A 22,773-nucleotide genomic window follows, 5' to 3' on the forward strand; every position below is an offset into this window, starting at 1 on the left:
AATATGGTTTATCAAATTAATTGATTTTTGTGCATTAAACCATGCTAGCACTGCAGGGATAATCTAACTTGGTCTTGATGTAAAATAATTTTACATTTTTTGGATTACATTGGATTTGGTTTACTGGTATTTTGTTGAGAATTTGCGTCTGTATTCATGAGGGCTTTTGACTTGTAGTTTTCTTGTGGACTGTGTGTATGGCTTTTAAATCAGTGTAATGATGGCCTCGTAAAATAGTTTGGAAATGTTCCCTCCTGTTTAACGTTTTTTGGGACAGTGTGGGAAAGATTGTTGTAATTCTTACTTAGGTGTTTGGGAGAGTTCATCAGTGATGTCATTTGGTTTTAGGCTTCTCTTTGTTATGAAGTTTTGATTACTGATTAGAGTCCATACTAGTTGTAGGTTTGTTCAGATTTTCTGTTTCTTCGTGATTCGGTTTTGGTAGGTCATATGTTTCTAAGAATGTGCCCATTTTCTATGATATCCAGTTGTTGGTGTATAATTATTAATAGTATTCTCTTTTGATCTTTGCTTTCATATCTGATTTTATTTATTTGTGTCTTCTCTCTTTTCTTAATCTACCTGGGGGTTTGTCAATTTTGTTTATCAAGTTGCTCAAAGAAACAACTCTTAGTTTCATGATTTTTTCTATTGTTTTCTTAATTTTTTACTTTTTATTTTCTTTATTTTTTCTCTGACCTTTGTTATTTCTCTCTTTCTGATACTTTGGCCTTAGTTTATTCTTCTATTTTTAGTTCTTTGATGTGTGAAGTTAGTTTATGGATTTGGGATCTTCTTTTTCTTCAAGTATGTGTTTACCGACACATAGATCAATGGATCACATAGATTACAGACACCTAGATCAATGGAGCAAAATGGAGAACACAGAAATAAACCCACAATTATATGGTCAACTAATCAATGACCACAGAGGCAAGAATACACAATGGGGAAAAGACAATCTGCTCTTTAAATATCTGGTAGAATTCTCCTGGGAAGCCATCTGACCCTGGACATTTCTATGTTGGGAGGTTTTTACTTACTGATTAAATTTCTTTACTGGTTATAGGTCTGTTCAAATTTTCTATTTCTTCCTGTTTCAGCTTTGGTAGTTTGTATATTTCTAGGGACTTACCCATTTCTTCCAAAGAGCCCAGTTTGTTGGCATATAAATTTTCATAATATTCTCTTATGATTGTATTTCTGTGGTGTTGGTTGTGATCTCTTCTCTTTCATTCATGATTTTAATTATCTGAGTCCTCTTTTTTTTTTTTTCATACGTCTGGCTAGGGGTTTACCAATTTCATAAATTCTTTACAAGAAACAGCTCTTAGTTTTGTTGATCTATTCTACTAGGTTTTTATGTTTCTATATCATTTATTTCATCTCTAATTTTTATTATTTCCATTTTTCTCCTGGCTTTATGCTTTATTTGCTCTTCCTTTTCTTGTAGAAGGTTAGGTTAACAATTTGGACTTTTCTTTTTTCCTGTTATAGGCCTGTACTGCAATCTACTTTGCTCTTAGGACACCTTTGTTGTATATCAAAGGGTTTGGACTGTCATGTTTCCATTTTCATTTGCTTCCATGTATTTTTTTAAATTTTTTTAATGTTTATTTATTTTTGAGACAGAGAGAGACAGAGCATGAATGGGGGAGGGGCAGAGAGAGAGAGGGAGACACAGAATCAGAAGCAGGCTCCAGGCTCTGAGCCATCAGCCCAGAGCCCGACGCGGGGCTCGAACTCACGGACCGCGAGATCGTGACCCAAGCTGAAGTCGGACGCTTAACCGACTGAGCCACCCAGGCGCCCCTGCTTCCATGTATTTCTTAATTTCTTCTTTAATTTCCTGGTTAACCCATTCATTCTTTAGTATGATGTTCTTTGACCTCAATGTATTCCTGGTCTTTCTGAATTTTTTCTTGTGGTTGACTTCAAGTTTAATAGCATTGTGGTTGGAAAATATGCATGGTATGATTTCAGTCTTTTTGTAGATGTTGAGTGCTGATTTGTGACCCAGTACATGATCTATTCTGGAGAATGTTCCATGAGTACTTGAAAAAAATGTATATTCTGCTGCTTTAGAATGAAATGTTCTGGGGGCACCTGGGTGGCTCAGTTGGTTAAGTGTCCGACTTCAGCTCAGGTCGTGATCTCACAGTTAGTGGGTTTGAGCCCAGTGTTGGACTCTGCTGACAGCTCAGAGCCTGGAGCCTGCTTCTGATTCTGTGTCTCCTCTCTCTCTGCCCCTCCCCAGCTCTCTCTCTCTCAAATAAATAAACATTAAAAAAATTTAGAATGGAATGTTCTGAATATATATGTGGAGTCCATCTGGTCAAATTTATTATTCAAAGCATTGTTTCCTCGTTGATTTTCTGCTTAGATGATCTGTCCATTTCTGTAGGTTGAGTGTTAAAGTCCCCTACTATTATTTTATTATTATCAATGAGTCTCTTTTTGTTTGTCATTATTTGATTTCTATATTTGGGTACTTTCTAGTTTAGGGCATAAATATATACAATTGTTAGATCTTCCTGATGGATAGATTTCTTAACTATGATATAGTGCCCTTCTTCATCTCTTGTTACAGATTCAACTTAAAATCTAGTTTGTCTGATATAAGTATGGCTACTCTAGATTTCTTTTAGTGTCCGTTAGCATGACGGACATCATGGTCACATCCCTTCAATTTCAATCTGCAGGTGTCTTTAGGTCTAAAATGAGCCTCTTGTAGACAACATATAGATGGTTATTTTTTATCCATTCACCTTCCCTATAGCTTTTATTGGAGCATTTAGTCCATTTACATTTAGAGTGATTATTGATAGATATAAATTTAGTGCCATCGTGTTACCTGTAAAGTTGGTGTTTCTGGTGATGTCCTCCGTTCCTCTAGTCTTTGTTGCTTTTGATCTTTCTTTCCCACACAAAGAGTCCCCTTCAATATTTGTTGCAGATCTAGTTTAATGGTGACAAACTCCTTTAGTTTTTATTTATCTGGGAAACTATTCTCTCTCCTTCTATTCCGAATGACCGCCTTGTGGAATAAAGTATTCTTGGCTGAAGATTTTCCCATTCAGCATGTTGAATACATCTTGTCACTCCTTTCTGGCCTGCCATGTTTCTGTGGATAGATCTGCTATGAACCTGATATGTTTTCCCTTGTAGGTTAAGGACTTTTTTTTTTAACCTTGCTGCTTTCAGGATTCTTTCCTTGTCTGTGTATTTTGTTAATTTGACTATGATATATCTTGGTGTGGGCTAGCTTTTATTGAATTTGATGGGAGTTCTCTGTGCCTCTTGAATTTTGATGTCTATTTTCTTCCCAAGATTAGGTAGATTTTGAGCTATTATTTGCTTCTGCCCTCTTTCCCTCTCTTTTTGTGGGACTCCTATGATACGAATATTATTATACTTTAAGGAGACACTGAGTTCCCTAAGTCTACATTAGTGATCCAATAATTTTCTTTCCCTCTTGTTTACAGCTTTATGATTTTCCATCATTTTATCTTCTATATCACTGAATTGTTCTTCTGCTCTCTGCTTCATCCATCCTCATTGTCATTGTATCTAGTCAGTTTTGCACGCAGCTGTAGTATTTTTTATTTTGCCCTGACTAGGTTTAGTTCTTTTATCTCTGCAGTAGGGGATTCTCTACAGTCTTCTATGCTTTTCTCAAGCCCAGCTAATATCCTTATTACTATTTTTTTGTTTTTTGTTTTTTTGTCTTTGTTTGTTTTTAATTCTGGTTCAGGCATTTTACTTATATCAGTCTTGATTAAATCCCTGGCCATTACATCTTCCTGTTCTTTTTTGGGGGTCACTTCCTCCATCTTGTCATTTTTTCTAGGTCATTGTTTTTTTTGGTAGTTGTTAGGAAAGCCTGTTACATTCCTGCTTCTGAGAGTAGTGGCTATATTAAGAAGAGGTCCAATACTTTCTTGGGTCTGGTGCTTCAGGAGGTGTTTCAGAGTGTGGACTCTGCTGTTGTGTTTTGGCTGCTCCTTCCCTTAGGTCAATCCTCTGCAGAGTTTCTCCTTGCCTGCAGTAGGGGTGTTTGGACCTCGTCCACTGTGTGGCAAGTTTTAAGTAGGTGTGTTTGGTCTGCTTGTTAAAAGAAGCTAGATTCTATTCCCCCTAGAGCTGAAGCTTTGCAGCATTCTATGTTTAGTAGACTTGGTGTGTGCAAGGTGTTTGTGCGGGTCTTCTGGGAGAGATATGCAGACTTGCCCTAGTAGACATGTGCCTGCAGGGTGCAGTGGGGTGGGGCTTGGTGTAAGGAGGCTATGGCTTCCACTGTGGGATGCTGTGTTGCTCGTTGACCTGGTCAGTGCTATTGGATGTGGGGGAAATGGCTTCACTCTACTCTCTAGTTTCTGGAGTGGGTAGTTTGTGCCTGCCAGTCTTCAGGAAGCCCTCATAGAAGAGCAAACAATCACCCCTCATGTGTCCCTGGCCTCTGTCAGATCCTTGCCTTTACCCTGTCTGTGTCTGAGCTGTATGCCTGCCAGGTGGCACAGTATTCCTGTGATTTATCTCAGGTGTGTATCTGGTTTTTAAAACTTTGCATTTGGGGGAACTATGTGGCACAGTTCCACACTGATCTCTTGGGTTTACCCCATAAAGGGAGTTGCATGACCATGCAGTGGTTTAGAATTTATGGTAAAGCATAACAAAAAGCTGGCACCAGGGTTTGCTGCTTTCAGCTGATGTCTCTGTTCCTGTACTACTCAATAGAGCAGTACTTTGACACTGCCAGTTCTTTTGTCCCCAGAGAGGCAGTGCCACCCCTCCTAAATGCACTCCAAGAAGGGGAACTGTTTCTCCCTATGTGACCCAGGGATCCTCAGACCATGCTTTCCCTTCCAGGTCTCTGTCTTCCATCCCCACTGGAGCACTACTAAGCCTTTTAGGCATGACCCCAGTGATTTCAGGGACTTCTAATACTTCAGACTTTGTACTCTACTGTTTATATAAGCTTGTGGCTGGCATTCAGCCCTTCTCCCTATCCTAGTCAGTGGTTTTGGGGAAGAATTTTTCTTGTGCAGTCACCTATGTGTGCTTTCTTTCCTCCCGTCCCCTCCCGTCTCCTCCCCTTCCATCCTCTCCCCTCCCCTCCCTTCCCCTCCCCTGTCCTATCCTGTCCTGTGATCAGGGCTCTCCCCTTTGCCGCACCTGCTGTTCTTTTCTCCCCCAAATCAACTCTTTGCAGTTCCTACCTTCCACGATGTGGCTGTTTTTCTCCCTTTAGATGTTGAGTTTGTTCTCTCAATTTGAGTTCTTGGGTGTTCAGAATGGGTGTGTTTGAGGTATGAGACAAGCTTAGGGTCCCCTTACTCCAGGATCTCAACTCCTTCCTCTGTTTGGTACTTTTAAAAAATATTTTCTGTCTCTGAAAATTGTAATTGAAATTGTCAATTTGTTCATGCATTGTCCTCTTGACCTCAGTGAACATTTTAAATTCTCTGTGAGGTAAATTATTTAATTTTATTTAATTAGCATCCATTTCTGGAGATACCTTTTTCCTTTATTTGAAATGTCTTTTCCTGATTACTCATTTATTTGACTCTCTGTTTTGGTATCTGCTCATTAGACAAAAGTAGTTGCTTTGCCCAATCTTCACTGACAGGCCTTGTACAGAAAAGTATCTCAACAAGTCATCCTGTCCAATCATTTGGGGGACCTCTACCAACTCTTTTTCTCTCCAGGGGGAAACATGCATCTGTGCTTTTTCCTGCTCTGTGTTGATCAGGAGAGAGGATTAGTAGCATCTACCCTCACAAGCTGCCGCCTCTATTCTCATCCAAGTAACTATATTGTGCTTGGCCCATCTGTGTTCCAGGATTGGTGACAAAGATGCCAGTTCTTTTGGCAGTTTTGGTGAAGTAGGGAAACTACATGTATGGATCAACTTTTTCCTTCCTCAAGGAGAAGCAGAGCTGGCATCTTTTTGTCCACTTATTCTGTGCTTAGTGGGGACATGGGGGAGAAACCCATGGTGTCTACTAGCCCAAGTCTCTATCTCCATTGTTGCCTGGATGGCCAGATTGTGCTGAACCTATTAGAGCTCCAAGACCGGTGAAATGGGTTCTAGTTCTTTAGGTAGCCCCTTCAGAAAAATTGGGACTCTAGACATGAGGACAAACCTGTTTCATGCTTTGGGTTAGGCTGGGAGCTAGAGGGCTGTTTTGTGATCATATAGCAGTGCTCTGGGGCAGTATCCCTATTGAAAGGGTATACCAAATCTCTATATTGGCTTTGGTGAGTCTGATTTTGCATTTTCCCAGAGTGTGCCCCTACACACTTTTTAATTAGTTTAATTAGCCTTTTAATTAGCTTCAGATTTCTTATAAAAGAAATTTGTCTGTGAATTGTTGCTGAATTCATTTGTTTTTGAAGGGGTGGGGGTGGGGGTCGAAGTTTTCCTACTCTGCCATCTTCCTGACCAGAATTTTAGCTTTTATTTCTTTGAATACTTTTCAGCCCTATATTCTTTCTGTTCTTTTCCTCAGATTCTGGTATTTATTTTAGATCTTTTGTTATCGTTCCACGGGTCCTTGGGGCTCTGTTTATTTTCTTAGTTTGTTTGTCTCTGTTATATATATTGAGTAAATTCTATTGATCTCAAGTTCACTGATTCTATCCCTTGCCATTTCCACTTTACTTATCAATCTATCAAATATGTTTTTTGTAGATTTGTTTATTCTATTTTTTAGTTCTAATATTTTTTTATCTGTTTTTATGGCTTCCATTTATTTTCTGATATTTTCTGTTCTTTAATTTTTTTCAAGATTATTTGTAATTGTTTACTGAAGCAATACTATCACAGCTACTTTAAAATCTTCATTAGTTCCAACATGTGGCTTATCTCAATATTGTTATCAGTTGGTTTTCTTTTCCCATTCTTGTGATTTTTATGGTTCTTGATGTAATGTGTGATGTTTGGTTGTGTCCTTGACATTCAAATCTATTGTTAAGAGACAGTAACCCAAGTTTAGATTTGGTGTGATTTGTTGTGCCAATGACAATTTCACTTTTAAGGTTCTTTTAATGTTACTCTATTGTGATTCAGAAGCTCCTACTGGATCTCTGCTGATACAGCCTATAGTGGTAAAAGGTACTTTCCTGGGCCACTTTGTATTACTAGGTGGGGTTGGGTGATGAAGGTCCCATGGGATAGAGAGCATTTACTCTGGCTCTTCTCTAGCACTGTCAGTGCACTTCTCACTCTGATAGTGCCCCTGGGTGAGGAAAGTTCCTATCTGGAAATTCTTGTCCTTTGTGTTGGGGGTGTTGAGAATTATTTCATGGGGCTCATTTTCTCCCACTGGTGCAAAGCCAGGAGCTACAGAAACTGAATTGCTTTCTGCTGCTGGGTAGAGGATTTGGACATGGTTTGTATTCCACCTTTTTGTAAGGGCTTGTAGCATAGTCTGTTGGAACTACTGCAGACAGAGGTGGCTGCTGCTGTTCCTTAGCATGGGGCAGGGTATGCCCTGCCACTGTCAGTGGGTGGGGAATAGGAGTTAAGGCTAGTTTTGAGAAAAAGTGAATGGTTACTGATGGACATGTATATCTGGGAGCTAATAACATATAAACAAATTTATGGTAGAGAATGTGATGATACTTTTCATTGCACAACATTAACAAAGGAACAGGATTGACTCTAGTTATCACTAGATTTTTAAGGGAAGAAAAGGGAATATTCACTGAATGAGAATATTAGGGGAGATCCTGGGAAGACTAATGCTGTGAACATATAGAGGGAGAAGAGCTTGAACTAGTGATGGTGAGCTATATAGATTAAATAATATGGTGAAATATTAAAGAGAAATAAAACTGAGGAAATCTCAGTTAACATGATTTTGGGCAACTTGGAAAAAAGAAGTGAAATGTTCACATTTAAAGTCACATTGATGCCGCTAATTACATTAAATTAACAGCTATAGATTATACATTCAAGAAATGTCAAATATACTCAAATTAAAAAATCTAAATAACCTGACAAAAAGAGAAAAGCTCCAGCTGAATCATTAAAAATAATACTGTAAAAACTAAGATCATGACACAGAATCAAGATTAAAAATACAATGATCATATTTGAAAGAATAAAAGTTTACAAGTTAGAAAAAAACAAGAAAAAATGTGGCTGAGAAAGAAAAGACACAGATAAGAAAGTTATTCATCAAAAATTAAATATTCTAGCAATAAGTTATTTTGGGGGAGGACAGAAGTAATGATTATTTATAATCTAAAGAGCGTTAAAAGAGATTGTGCATAGATAACAAGGAAATGGAATGCCTGGTAAATAATATTATGGTGATGACTAAATCTGAATGTTTGATGATGTCTAGGACGTAAGATAAACCTAAAACTTTATTTACAAATCACTCATGAATGTATCTTCATATGCTTCTGTTTAGGGCCATTGCTTTTATCAAGGATACACCGCAGAGATTCCAAAATCAGTTGTGACACTTAGCACTTGTTCTGGACTCAGGTACTGGCATATTCCAGAGATGTACATGATTGACAATCTTGTGTGATCCTTTAATTTTTAGAAACATCTTAAAGGACAGAGTGAAGGCAAAGAAAATAGACTTTGATTGTGTTTCTGCTGATATACTTTCTTTTCTCCCCCTCTCTTATCATTTTTCCTTTTCTCCTTGTCTCTGTCCCAGGCTGCAGTCTTAAAATTTATGCAGGAACCACCCCCACCCCCAATATGAAGAATATTCACATTCCTCAGCCACACTAAAACCACAATGAATCCTAAATGGCATAGTAGACAGAAAAGGTATAAAATAAGGTTTGAAAGTCTGTCCATGTAAGAAGGGATGATTCTTAGACATCAGACTGCAAAGACAACTGCTAAATTTCTATAAAATGTTATTTAATGGTGATTTACATTTCTTAGTGGGGAGTCTATATTATCTTTTTATTTCTTTTTTGTGTGTTTAAATATCTAGGGGATTATTGCAGTTGGAGAATGTCAGTTACGGCATTGAACCATTGGAATCTGCAGTTGCATATGAGCATATGCTTTATCAAATAAATAATGATAAAGTTGATTTTTCTCCCTTACAAGAAAATTATTCTATCACCCAATTGGCAGATCAATCCTACAGGATTCTTGTGAAATCAGAAGTAAGTAACCCCTTTTATGAAATCTTCATTGTGTTACTTCTAGTAAATTTATTCATGCTGGGAATTGACTATATTAAAACCTTCTGTTGTAAGATATTTATTTTTAAATATATTTTGATGTTTAGTCAGATAATATTTACAAACTGTAATAGGTATAAACACACATAATTTAAAAATCAAAGTACTCACATTTCCCTAATTGAAAGTGTACTTCATGCATATAAAAATAGTTTCATTGTCACTGAATTTGCATACTACTAATATAATGATGTCCAAATCTGCGATTATTAATTTGTCTGCATTTTTCTTACCAGCACATTTTTCTTTATTTTTATTAAAAATTTAAAATTAGAACAGAGGGAAAAAAATTGTCCCAAAGGTCATCATCTCAAAATAGTGCTAGAAGTTTGGATTATCTGTTCTAATTATTTTTATATATCTAGTTATAAATGTAGATTTATAAATATATAGATAATTTTTAAACAAAAAATTATATAACCACAAATGCTTTGAAATTTCCTTTTTGCTATCAAAAGGAAAATACACATTATATTACATTTATTATTATTTACAATCAAATAATATTTGGGTTAGCATCTATTAAAATATTAAACATATGCATATGTAAGGATAATAAGAATGGGCCCTCATGTTATTTTCTAAAGATAAATGCAGTTGTGGAATCCATTATCATCATTTTGATGTATGCTATTTTATAGTTTTCATATATATGCATAAACTTGAAATGTATATATTTTATAAAATTATGCCATTTTTGCATATTTATATTTTTATATTAAGTAATCCATCTGCATGAGTTTACAATAGTTTTGAACAATTACACTTTCATTATAAATGCTCACATTTAAAGTAGGCATATTTCCAAAGGCTTTTTCGTGTGTGTGTGTGTGTGTGTGTGTGTGTGTTTGTGTGTGTGTATGCATATATATATATACATATATATACGCATATATTTGTATATATAGGATATATATGTATATATCCTAACTTTTCATATATATATATATATGTATATATAGGGTTTATATAGGATATATATGTGTATATCCTAACTTTACATATATATGTACTTTTATATATATATATATATATGTATACTTTTCATATATATATACTTTTCATATATATGTATATACTTTTCATATATATATATATGTGTGTGTGTGTGTGTGTGTGTGTACATGTCTGTGTGTATATACATCCTAACTTCCTCCTTAAGAATGTTTATACAACTTTACTTTTATCATCATGGTTAAATAAATGAATCTCTATCCACATATTCTCATCATAATTGGATATCACACTGAAGACAAGCAAAACAAAATAGTTACGAATGAAACCTGAACTGAATTTATAAGGAACTCCATCTCCCTGTTGCCTTAATTTGCTTTTGTTTATTTTGACAAAGTTAGTAGTATGAATACAGATTGATAAAACTGTACTTCCAGAAACTTAAAAAATGATGAAGTATAAACATATATAGAGATGAAAATTTCATTTTTAGTGAAACTAAGAAATGACCCCAAACTTTATGCTAGCTCTGGAAACTGTCTGCATGTTGTAATACAACATTAGACACAATTAAGACAATTTTCACCACTGAAATAGAGCACTATCACATATGTAAATTGGAAAGCTTTAAAAGATTCCATGAATACTTTTCTGTGGCAGAAGAAGGACCTGAAGGGATGGACATAACTTTGGAAAAGACAAATAACAACACTTGAAGCCATCAACCACTTGACAGAGATTAGACAAGATAGAGGTAACATACAGTCCCAGCTGCCTTGGCTTGAATTCGAAGTCTGTTAGTTTTAGCCACAAGAACTTGGGAAAGTAACATAACCTTTATGTGTTTAAATTCTCTTATCTGTAAAAAAAAAATAAAAGTAAACATAATACCTAGCTCATACAGTTATTTCAAAGACTAAGTTTATAAATGGAAATTACTTAGCATAGTGTGTGGACAAATAAAAAAGTGATCAATAAATATTATTGTTACTGCTATTCATATTTGCTCACAATATTTTCTAATGTAGTGGACAAGGTGATTGGGGGTAATTATATAAAACTTGGGTACAGAACAAATGTAATGATCAAGTAAAATAGAGACAGAAATTTCAGAACTTCAGAAGAAACCAGGGATATCATTGCAGGATTGGAGATAAGTGATTAATTGTTATGTGTTTGTGAAATTTATATCTTTCATGAAGTAACTCAATTGCTTTTTATCCTGAATTTGATAGGCTTAGATCTATAGGTTTAGTTAAGTTTGTTTTCACATGACTAGTGCTTTTACAAGCACAGATATACAAAATAACTATCTTCAATATATCAGATTTTAAAAAGGAACAGAAAATAATATAAAACCTTATGTTTTAGGTATATTTTTATATTTTTGAAAGTAAACAGAAATGAACTCATAAACAAGGTAAATACCTTCACTATAACCAGAGTTGAAAAGTAGAACAAAAACCAAACAACATGGTAAACGGCTTATTTGTTAAAAGCATTTTGGGCACATGCTTTTACCCCTGTTCCTTCCTTAAACCCCCCCTACAATTAAAAGTGATTTTTTAAAATGACAAAAAGACATACAAACACAAAAAGAACAGGAAAGGAATAATAATCAAAATTGAATAGCTCATTTAAAAATCTAAATCCTTGAGGCACCTGGGTGGCTCAGTTGAGTAAGCATCCTACTTCAGCTTAGGTCATAATCTCAACGTTCTGGGTTCCCATGTCCAACTTTGTGCTGAGAGCGTGGAGCCTGCTTCGGATTCTCTGTCTCCTTCTCTCTCTGCCCCTCCTCCACTAGCATGCATGCTCTTTCAAAAATAAACACACGTTAAAAAAAAATCTTAGGGGCGCCCAGGTGGCTCAGTCGGTTGAGCATCCGACTTCGGTTCAGGTCATGATCTCACAGTTCGTGAGTTTGAGCCCTGCGTCAGCACAGAGCTGACAGCTCAGAACCTGGAGACTGCTTCAGATTCTGTGTCTTTCTCTTTGCCCCATCTCCACTCATGCTCTGTCTCGCTCTGTCTTAAAAATAAATAAAACATTAAAAATAAATAAAACATTAAAAATAAATAAATAAATATTAATCCTAAACAGGTAAATTTTAGGATTATAAATTACCAGATAGGCTATAGAAAACTTGAAATATACAGCAGTACTTAAAAAAAAAGGTTTATTTATTTATTTTTGAGAGAGTGAGAGAACATGAGCAGGGGAGGGGCAGAGAGGGAGAGAGAGAAGAGAGAATGCCAAGTAAGCTCCATGCTGTCAGTGCAGAACCCGATGTGGGGCTTGATCTCGTGGACCATGAGATCATAACCTGAGCCAAAATAAAGAGTCGGACGCTTAACTGACTGAGCCATCTAGGTACCCCCAATAATGAATATAGGCGTCTTGGCCCCCAAATCACCTATAAAAGTAGAGAAACAGACTGACTTTAGCCTTAGCCAAATGAAGTGCTTATAAGATAGTGCAGTGTATATCTAGGATGTATAGAGTGACTTCTCTGGAAGGTATAAAAATCCCAACAATTTTTGTCTAGTCAAGTTGCCATTAGAATATAAAAGCATTCATACTTTTTCAAGAATTTTAAGACTATAATATCTATGTGACTTTGAGGAAATATGGCTTAAATCAGTACAGCAATACAAGAATGAAACAATTTAACAGATTTATGTAGAAAACCACAGGACGGTATCAGTAGTTCCAGAAATATCATTTGGCCAAATTCAACACCCATTCATGATAAACTAGGGAGTAGAAAACTTCCTTGATCTGTTTGTGCCCCCTCACATGAGCAAACAATAGGAAGACAGCTATCTGCAAGCTAGGAAGAGTGTTTGTTGTTTAAGCAACCTCATCTGGTATATTTGTTAAGAGCCTGAACTGACTAAAACAGCCTATAAGATTAGGAATAATGTGAGACTGTCTGCCCTCACTATTTCCAGCCACTTTTTTCCCTAGAGTTACTAGAGAGTGCAACAGGAGAAAGAATGATAAAGGACATACGTTTTTGAAAGAAAAAAAAATTCTCTTTTTTTAAGTGACTTAACTCCATACATAGAAAATACTAAAGAATCTCCACCAAAGCTATCAGGACTAATAAGAGAGTCTGGGAGCGCCTGCGTGGCTCAGTTAGTTGATCGCCCGACTCTTGATTTTGGCTCAGGTCATGATCTCATGGTTCTTGAGTTCAGGCCCCACATTGGGCTCTGCACTGACAGTGCGGAGCCTGCTTGGGACTCTTTCTCCCTCTCTCTGCCCCTCCCCCACTCATGTGCCTGTGTGTGCATGCGCTGTCTCTCATAATAAATAAGTAAACTTTTTTAAAAAAGAGAGTCTAGCAAAGTCACAGGAAAGAAAGAAATTGATGTTGTTGTTTATTTTCTTCAAATTGATCTGTAAATTCAGTGTAATCCCAATCAAAATTTCAGAAAACATTTTTGTGGAAATTGGTTCTCAAATGCATAAGGAGAGATTACAAGTAACCTAGAATAATCACACAGTTTTAAACAGAACAAGATGAAAGACTTAACATTACTTTTTCTTAAAGGGCCAGAGTGTAAATGTGTTAGGTTTGTGGGGAAGATGGTTTGTTGCAAGTTATAACACTGAGCGTTTTAGCAAGAAAACAGCGTCTATAGAGGATATATAAACAAACGGGTATGCCTAGGTTACAATAAAACATATATATTTTTTTGTAAAACAGGTGGCTGTATCTCGGGCCATAGTTTGCTGACCCCTGGTATAGAGGTGCATATTGTGTTAGTGATATAAATGTAGGTATATAGATCAGTAGATCAGAATAGATCAGAAATAGACCCACATGCTATTGGCTGATTGATTTTCCACAAGGGTGCTAAGGACTCTGAAAAACTAAAGAATACTCCCTTCAACAAGCAGTGCTAAAAGACTGGATATTCACATGAAATAAAATGAATTTTGGCCCCTATTCAGAAAAATTGAATTAAAGCATAGACTTAATTAAAAGTCAAAGCTAAACATAAAATTTCTGGTAGGGAATTTAGGTGAAAATTAATGAGCAGTAAGCCTGTGAAAGATGGTCAGTATCATTCAACATCAGGGAATTGCAAATTAAAACATAAATGAGATTTCAGTATAGACCAACAGGAATGAATACAATGAAGAAGATTGGTAATATCAAATACAGGCAAAAATGTGGAGTAATTGGCACTCTTTTTTAGTTCTTGATAAAATACAGAATAATCAAACTGCTTTAGAAAGCAATCTGGCACTTTGGCATTATATTACACATCCACACTTACCATATGACTTAGGTATTCCACTTTTAAGATTTTCTGAGAAAAAGTAAAGAACATACTTGCACAAAGACCTCCATATGGATATTCATAGCAGCTTTATATATAATAGCTAAAATGTCTAAATAATCCAAGTGATCATCAACAGGTAAATGTATTAACAAATTGGGATATATTTCTAAAATGGCATACTATTTTAATAAACACTAATGCGTTAATAATCACAACATAATGGATAAATGCTGAGTGAAAGAAGCCAGATGTAAAAAAGTATGTGACATATGATTCCAGTTTTATGAAATTCTAGAATAGATTATTCTACCCTATGGTGAGAGAAAGCAGATCATTGATTGCCTTGAGCCATATGGGGCTCTGATGGAAACATTGTTTATTTTATTTATAGAAATGGATACATGGGTGGTGTATACATTAATATCAATTGATAAAGCTAACATAATTAGTTAAATGTACAAAAATAATGAATAATTAAAGGCAGTGTTTTGGGGAAAGATGATGGGAGTTTATTTAGCTTGAAGGATTGAGGAGGGTCTAAGACAAAGGTTTAGAGTGAAGGGAAACATGGGTTGTCCATCATGAGGATCTTATTTATAAAGAATATACGATAAAAGCTTTCGTTTTATTCCTAAAATTTGTGTTTGGAATGTCACCTGCTTTTTATTCAATGGCCTCCATTGTCTTATTTTCCTATTACCAATATCTATATCTTTATGTATATGTAGTCTCTTTCTTTCTTTCTTTCTTTTTCTCTCTTTCTTTTCCCTTTCTTTCTTTCTTTCTTTCTCTCTCCATGTGTATATAGATACATATATAATGTGCACGATAATAACAATATATTTTTTAATAAAATTTTTTATTTATTTTCATGTTTTATTTAATTCATGTCCTCTGTTTTGCAGAAAGATTCAGATGCATTATTGAACAGATTTCTGAAAATACAAATCATTATGGATAAAGCCTTGGTATGCATTATTGATATATAATAGCTTTGTTTTGTGTTTATATTTAATGGGAATGTGAAAAAGAAAATTCTCCTTGTCTTAAATACAGATATATTTTACTCTTTGAAATATGTATCTCAGTGTAGCAGGACATAAATGTCAGTTGCCTTTGGATTAACATGGGGGACTAATATTTACAGTGTTAACTTACAAATATAGAATTCTAGCAATAATGTATAATTTGTATGTATGGAAGTGTTCTACTACACTATAACCTATTCAATTATAACTAGCTGCATATACTTCTGGATCCACTCCAAATTGTGATGAAACTCTTCCATAAATTAATTTTCATTTTAAAATAAGCTAGTTTATTATAAATGGGAGATCCCTGTTATTAAAAATTATCTTTTATAAGATTATTTTATGCTTTACAATTTCTTGGATTCTCTGGCAGACATTCTATATTCTAAAAATGGGAAGAATTATCCATTGGAATATTCATTTAGTTAGGGAAATTTTTATTTATATAATCAGCAAAGCCATTATGGGTGGCAACTAAGAAATCTTATTTTTTCATTATCACTGATATTTTTATATAAGGTTTATCAAGTGCCATAATGTTGAAAATTAGATCTTGTTGATAAAGGCAATATTTCGATCTTTAAATAATTTTTATAAAAATAATAAGAAAGAATAGGCAGACAAAATAATAAAGAGAAAAGCACATATAATTTTATTACCAGGAGATAAATTTTATGCACATTTTCTGTTTTTAATATACATACATGTATATTAATGTTCTTATACCTTTGTCTTATATATGCTATTTTGTAAATTATTTTGTTTTTCCACATATTAAATATATTAATTTAATTTTAACATTTATATAGTATCTGATTAATATATTTAATACAATTTAATGTATTTTACTGGCTAATGCCCTTTGGGGGCATTTAGATTTAGATTTTTGTTATTGTTACATAGGGAATAATACTATTTGTCCTACAACCAGTATCATAAGCATTGGAATCATGTTTTGTCATAGCTGTCCCGATGAGGTTGCTAATATTAAATATAGACAGCCTACTTTTCTCTCTCCACTTAGCTGGATACCTTCTTACCATTCCAATAACAACAGAAGGAATTTTCAATGTAAATGTCATCATGCAAAAACAACAATAAAGAACTCCAGAGTTCTTTATAATATCCTATGAATAGTATTCCCTCTTTTTTTATATTCAGTTTATCTGTCTTAAATTTTGAAGTATGACTTTGTAAACTGATTTTTTTAGATAATCCCTGCCTTTTCACTATACGTTTAGTTGATTTAAGTTTTTATCAAAAGTGCTAATACTGTGGGTGTAGGTTAAGTACAACTATCCTATTAGTATTGTTTGTCTTATTAGTTATTTGCTCCTCTGTTCCTCCTTTGCTACCCTTGGGTTAATGGGGTATTTTTTAGCTTTTATCTTTATCTCCTATATTATATTTTGCTGCTGTACCTTTTTATCTCTCACATCTTACCCCTTGAGTGGTAAGGGGTAAACCCTTGAGGTTTCTTGAGTGGTTCCAATTAACATTTTTGTCACAATCTAGAATTAATGTTATACCAATTCACATATAATGTAAGAGGTTTATAAAAATAAAGTTACGTGGATATTATCCCCTTAACGGATATAACATTTGTGGATATCTAGTTGTGTTCAGTATGTTGCTTTTTTGTTTTGTTGATGATTTCTTTATGCAAAAGCTTTTTATTTTGATATAGTTTCAATGGTTTATTTTTGCTTTTGTCTCTCTTGCCTCAAGAGACCTATCTAGAAAAATGTTGCTACAGCCAATGACGGAGAAATTGCTGCCTGTGTTGTCTTCCAGGACTTTTATGGTTTCAAGGCTTACGTTTACGTCTTTAATCTGTTTTGAGTTTATTTTTGTGTATAGTGTTTAGAAAGTGGTCCAGTTTTATCCTTTTACACATAGCTGTCTGTTTTTTGCAGCATCATTTATTGAAGAGATTGTCTTTTCCCCATTGTGCATTCTTGCTTCTGTTGTCATTGATTAATTAACCATATAATTGTGAGTTTATTTCTGGGCTCTCCATTCTGTTCCATTGATCTATGTGCCTATTTTTGTGCCAGGAACATGCTGTTGTGATTACTACGGCTTTATAACATATATATCTTGAAATATGAAACTGTGTTACCTCCAGCTTTGTTCTTCTTTTTCAACATTGCTTTGGCTATTTGGGATCTTTTGTGGTTTCATTGTAAAGCCTTAAAAAATAATGAGGTCATGCTCTTTGTGACATAATGGATGGACCTAGAGGCTATTATGCTAAATGAAGTAAGTCAGACTGGGAAAAAAATACCATATGATTTTATTCATATGTGGAATCTATAAAAATAAATAAAAAGAAGAATTCAACACATGAACAATGAGAGCAAGCTGATGATTGCCAGAATAGAGGGAGTGGGGGATAGGTAAAATAGGTAAAGGAGAATGGGAGATAGTCTTCTAGATACGGAATGAGTGTTATGAGAATAAAAGGCACAGCATAGCGTTAGGAATAAAGTCAATGATGTTGTAATAGCTTTGTATGGTGACAGATTATAGCTACACTTATGATGAGCTTAGGGTAATGTTTACCCTTGTGGAATTAATATGTTGTACACCTGAAACTAATGTAACAGTCTGTGTCAACTACACTTAAAAAATTAATGAAAATAATTGTAAAAATAACCCTATGTGATGTTATTGTAATATATTTTACTTTGCCATGTGTTCTAAACTACACAATAGTTTATTCTTTTAAATATTCAATTGTTTAAGGAAATTAAGGAAATGAAAAAAGAATTTCATTTTCCCCCCATGTTTACCATTTTCAAAACTCTTTGTTCCTTCTTATAGGTCTCCGTTGCTGACATTTCTGTTTAGCCTGTTGATGAATTTGCTTCAGATTTTGTTCATCTGCATTTATTTTTATTTTACTTCAACTCTTTAAATATTTTATTTTGAAATATTTTTAAATTTTCCAAAAAGTTGCAAGAATAAGAGTAATACAAAAAATACCTATACTCTATTTACTCAGATTTATTGTATCCCATTGATTCTATCCCATTATCACTTGTGCTGTATTTAAAAGTACGTTGTAAATTGCATCATGAAACTTTTTTTCAGTGTTCATTTACCTAGAATAAGATCATTATCTTATATAACCACAATCGAGTTATTCATGTAGGTAAAAATAACATCATTAAAATACTTTTTATTCAGTCTACTAAGTATGTGCATATACATATAATTAAAGCATTTCAGAGGTAATATGTGATTTTTGTTTCTTTGAATGAGGACAATTTCTTGAGTATTTTTATTATTATGGTGCATTGTTTATATGGGGTATATAGTCATGTTTTCTTACTGTGTTGAAGAAAATGGTGGTGGCAGCATACTATATCAGATAAAAATGACTTAGCATTTTAGTTAAGAGATTTGAGTCCTGGTTCCTATTGTTAGTAGTCATACAATCTTGGAACTTTAACTTTCAGCCCTTAATTTCTGTATGTGTAAGGAAGAAGATAATCACAAACTTCTCATTTTATTATTATTAATGCATAAGCTCCCTAGGTTTAAGCCTAAAACTTACTAAGCACTTAATTCTGCTTTTTTTCCTTTCACTGAGCACTGCATTATTTTGACACTTATATCCATTTAAAACGTGCTGGTTTAGTAATTTTTAATAGTTAACAAAATTTGTCTTTCAGTTTGATTATATGGGCTCTGAAGTGCCAGGTACAGTTGAGAAAGTTGTCCATATCTTTGGTCTTATCAATGCTGTAAGTATGTTTCATTTAAATACTAAACATTCCTATTAATGCAATAACATTGTTTGTATAAATAGTATTTACAATTTTATAAAATATGTTCTTAACAACTAGTTTTATGCACTGATGAATCTCATCTCCAAAAATGAGTGAAGTGAATATATTAGCATTATGTATAGAGCTGTAATGTAATGCTTATGACTACTTAACACCTGTATGTGGTGTAACTTTTATTTTTAGATGTTTTCCCAGCTTAAAGTCACTGTTAAGCTAACTTCTTTGGAGCTCTGGTCAGATCAAAATAAGATTTCAACTAATGGAGATGCTGATGAAGTACTACAAAGATTTGTGTCATGGAAAGAAAAAAGTTTATTTCAAAGGTCTCGTGATATGGCATACTTATTAATGTAAGTGCATTATTTGCATTGATATAGAATTTATAAAATTACCTCATATGTTAGTGATCGGAATTATATGCAAAATGTGTTATGGGTTATGACAAGACACCTCAAAAATCATATGCATACTGTGTTAGCAAAATGCAAAATATAAAATCTAATAACAATGTAGGACACTAAATCATAGCAGGCCATTATTCTCAGAGCGGACTGTTTACCCATGGAAGTGTATTAAATTTGAAAATTCAGAAAGCCGGGGCGCCTGGGTGGCTCAGTCAGTTGAGCATCTGACTTCAGCTCAGGTCAGGATCTCATGGTCCGTGAGTTTGAGCCCCGCCTCGGGCTCTGGGCTGATGGCTCAGAGCCTGGAGCCTGCTTCCGATTCTGTGTCTCCCTCTCTCTCTGCCCCTCCCTCGCTCATGCTCTGTCTCTGTCTGTCTCAAAAATAAATAAATGTTAAAAAAAAATTAAAAAAAAAAAGAAAATTCAGAAAGCCTTGGGATAAACATGGGCCTCAAGGGTTTTAAAGATTTTCTCAGAGTTAAATAATTGAAACTATCACTTTAATATTAAATAAAATATAAATTAGTTAACAGAATGCAATAGTTGCATATAAAACTGGTTAAAATAAAAACATTAAAATAGTAATATGGTTACCTTCTAGTATTTGTATAATAACCTAAGGTATAGATATATAACTATTTGTACTATAGCTTTCAAAAGCCTTCATATAGATGTTTGCTTTACTAATTTGATGAATTTACATGGAAAAATAAGAACATAATTCAGAAGGTCTTAAGCAATATGGAATACATTTATAAATCTATTGGTGTCTCCTACTGCATTAAGGTCAGGTCTGGGGACTCGGGAACAACATTAATGGGACTGAAATGTGTGAGGATGCTTTCTGTATCCTCTCTCTCAATATGAGTCTACCTCATATTGTCTTTTCTCTCCCTGTCCTCCAATCCATCCTTTTTTATACACTTTACAGAATCAATTAATGCAAATCATGGCAGTAAACTATCCTGACTTGTACATCTTAGAATTATATCCATCCAGTGGTGGCAAGAGTGATGATTAATTTTTCAGAAGGGTAGGCACTGCTGCGTTTTGGGCTGTGTATCATATGACATTAAAGTAGACTTTAGAACTTAACTTTTAGAAACTGTGGGAAATCAAATACAAAATGATTGAAAACATTAGATTCAATATGTAATACTCAAGTTTCAAAAAACAGCTTTACTGAGGAATCCAATTCTTAAAATGTCATTAAGTTATTAATAAAGTATGTTTATTTACAAGAAAAAATTTTGTTATTTAGTTATAGAGACCATCCTAATTATGTAGGAGCAACATATCATGGAATGGCATGCAATCCAAAGTTTGCTGCAGGAATTGCTCTGGTATGCATTTTATCTCCATCTCTTTAGTAATTATATCACCTTTTGAAGTTAATATCTATTTCAGGGAACAAGCATACATATAGTGTATCTACCATGCTGTTTTGACACATTTTTATGAAATACCTTTTATTTGGATTTTGAAAGTCAAATATTATAATTTTAAAATTTTTGTGTGTGGTAAAATACACAGAATGTGAAATTTACCATCTTAGCTATTTTAAGCATATAGTTCAGTAGTGCTTATGATGTTCCATCATTGTGAGACAGATCTCAAGAACTCCTCATCTTGCATAACTATAGCTTTGTGCCTTTTCACCAACATGGCCCCATTTTCCAAGCCCTCTAGCCCCTGGCATCTACCATTCTATTTACCTGCTTCTGTGAGTATGACATTTTTGGATTCCCTATATAATGGTGAACATACAATTTTTGTCTTCACGTGTCTGGCTTACTTCTCTTATTATAGTACAGTCTAGGTTCATACATGCCGTTGCATATAGCAGAATTTCATTCTTCTTATGGCTGAATAACATTCCATTATGTGTGTCTGTATAGGTGACACTTTATTTTTTCCATTAACATGTCAATGAACACCTAAGTTGTTTTTAATACCTTGGCTATCATAAATAATGCTGTAGTAAATGTAGGAGTGCAGATATCTCTTTGAAATGCTGATTCCAGTTATTTTGGGTATATGTGTGTGTATATATATATATATATATATATATATATTTGGAATATATATATATAATATATATATGGAATATATGTAATATATATATGGAATATATATATAAAATATATATATGGAATATATGGAATATATATATATATAAATATATATATTTGTGTGTATATATATATATATATATACACACACACACACACAGAGGTAGGTTTGCTGGGTCATCTTTAATATTTTGAGGAATGATCATACTAATTTTGAGAATGGTTGCACCATTTGATAATCCCACCAGAAGTTCACATTATATCCATCACAACCTCACCAACACCTGTTACTTTCTGCAGTTGCTTTATTTTACAGTAGCCATCCTATTGGGTATGTGGTGATATCTTACTGTGGTTTTGATCTACGTTTCTATGATTATTAGTAATATTGAGGATCTTTTCATATACCTTGTGATCTTGTGAAATCTTCCCTGCAGAAATGTCTATTCGAGCCCTTAGCCCATTTTTTAATGGCTTTGAGGGTTTTTTTTTTGTTTGTTTGTTTTTGGATTCTATGAGTTCTTTATATTTTGGATGTTAGTCTCTCATCAGCTATACGATTTGCAAAAATTTCCCCCCATTTTGTAGGTTGCCTTTATACTTTGTTGATCATGTCCTTTGAAGCACAAAAGTTTTATGTTTGGTGTAGTCCCATTTGTCCACTTTTACTTTTGTTGCCTGTGCTTTTGGTATCATATCTAAGAAATAATTGTCAAACCTAATGTCATGAAGTTTTTTCCTGTTTTCTTTTAAAAATTTTATAATTTTGAGTCTTACATTTAGATTTTTAAGCCATTTTGAATTAATTTTTATATATGGTGAAATATGTGGGTCCAACTTTATTCTTTTGTTATGTGGATATACAATGTTCCCATCACCATTTATTGAAAAAGCTGTATTTTCTCCCTTGAGTATACTTGTTGAACAGACTGTCCTTTCCCATTGTGTCATATTGGCAACTTTTTATAGATCATTTAATCATATGCAAGGGT

General features: G+C 34.1%; 1 protein-coding gene across 4 annotated transcripts in view; it reads left to right on the forward strand.

The window, feature by feature from the left end:
• Window positions 1-22,773, forward strand: part of LOC102960412 (A disintegrin and metallopeptidase domain 3-like) — a 112,516-nt gene that overhangs the window by 24,741 nt on the left and 65,002 nt on the right. For all 4 annotated transcript variants that reach the window (XM_042983391.1, XM_042983393.1, XM_042983389.1 and 1 more), the window contains exons 5-10: window positions 8,424-8,500; window positions 8,970-9,147; window positions 15,383-15,445; window positions 19,189-19,260; window positions 19,489-19,655; window positions 20,971-21,052. In XM_042983391.1, coding sequence (XP_042839325.1) covers window positions 8,424-8,500; window positions 8,970-9,147; window positions 15,383-15,445; window positions 19,189-19,260; window positions 19,489-19,655; window positions 20,971-21,052 — 639 coding nt within the window. The remainder of the gene's footprint in view (window positions 1-8,423; window positions 8,501-8,969; window positions 9,148-15,382; window positions 15,446-19,188; window positions 19,261-19,488; window positions 19,656-20,970; window positions 21,053-22,773) is intronic.

Source organism: Panthera tigris, chromosome B1 (genome assembly GCF_018350195.1).
Source record: "Panthera tigris isolate Pti1 chromosome B1, P.tigris_Pti1_mat1.1, whole genome shotgun sequence".
In the NCBI taxonomy this organism is placed as follows: domain Eukaryota; kingdom Metazoa; phylum Chordata; class Mammalia; order Carnivora; family Felidae; genus Panthera; species Panthera tigris.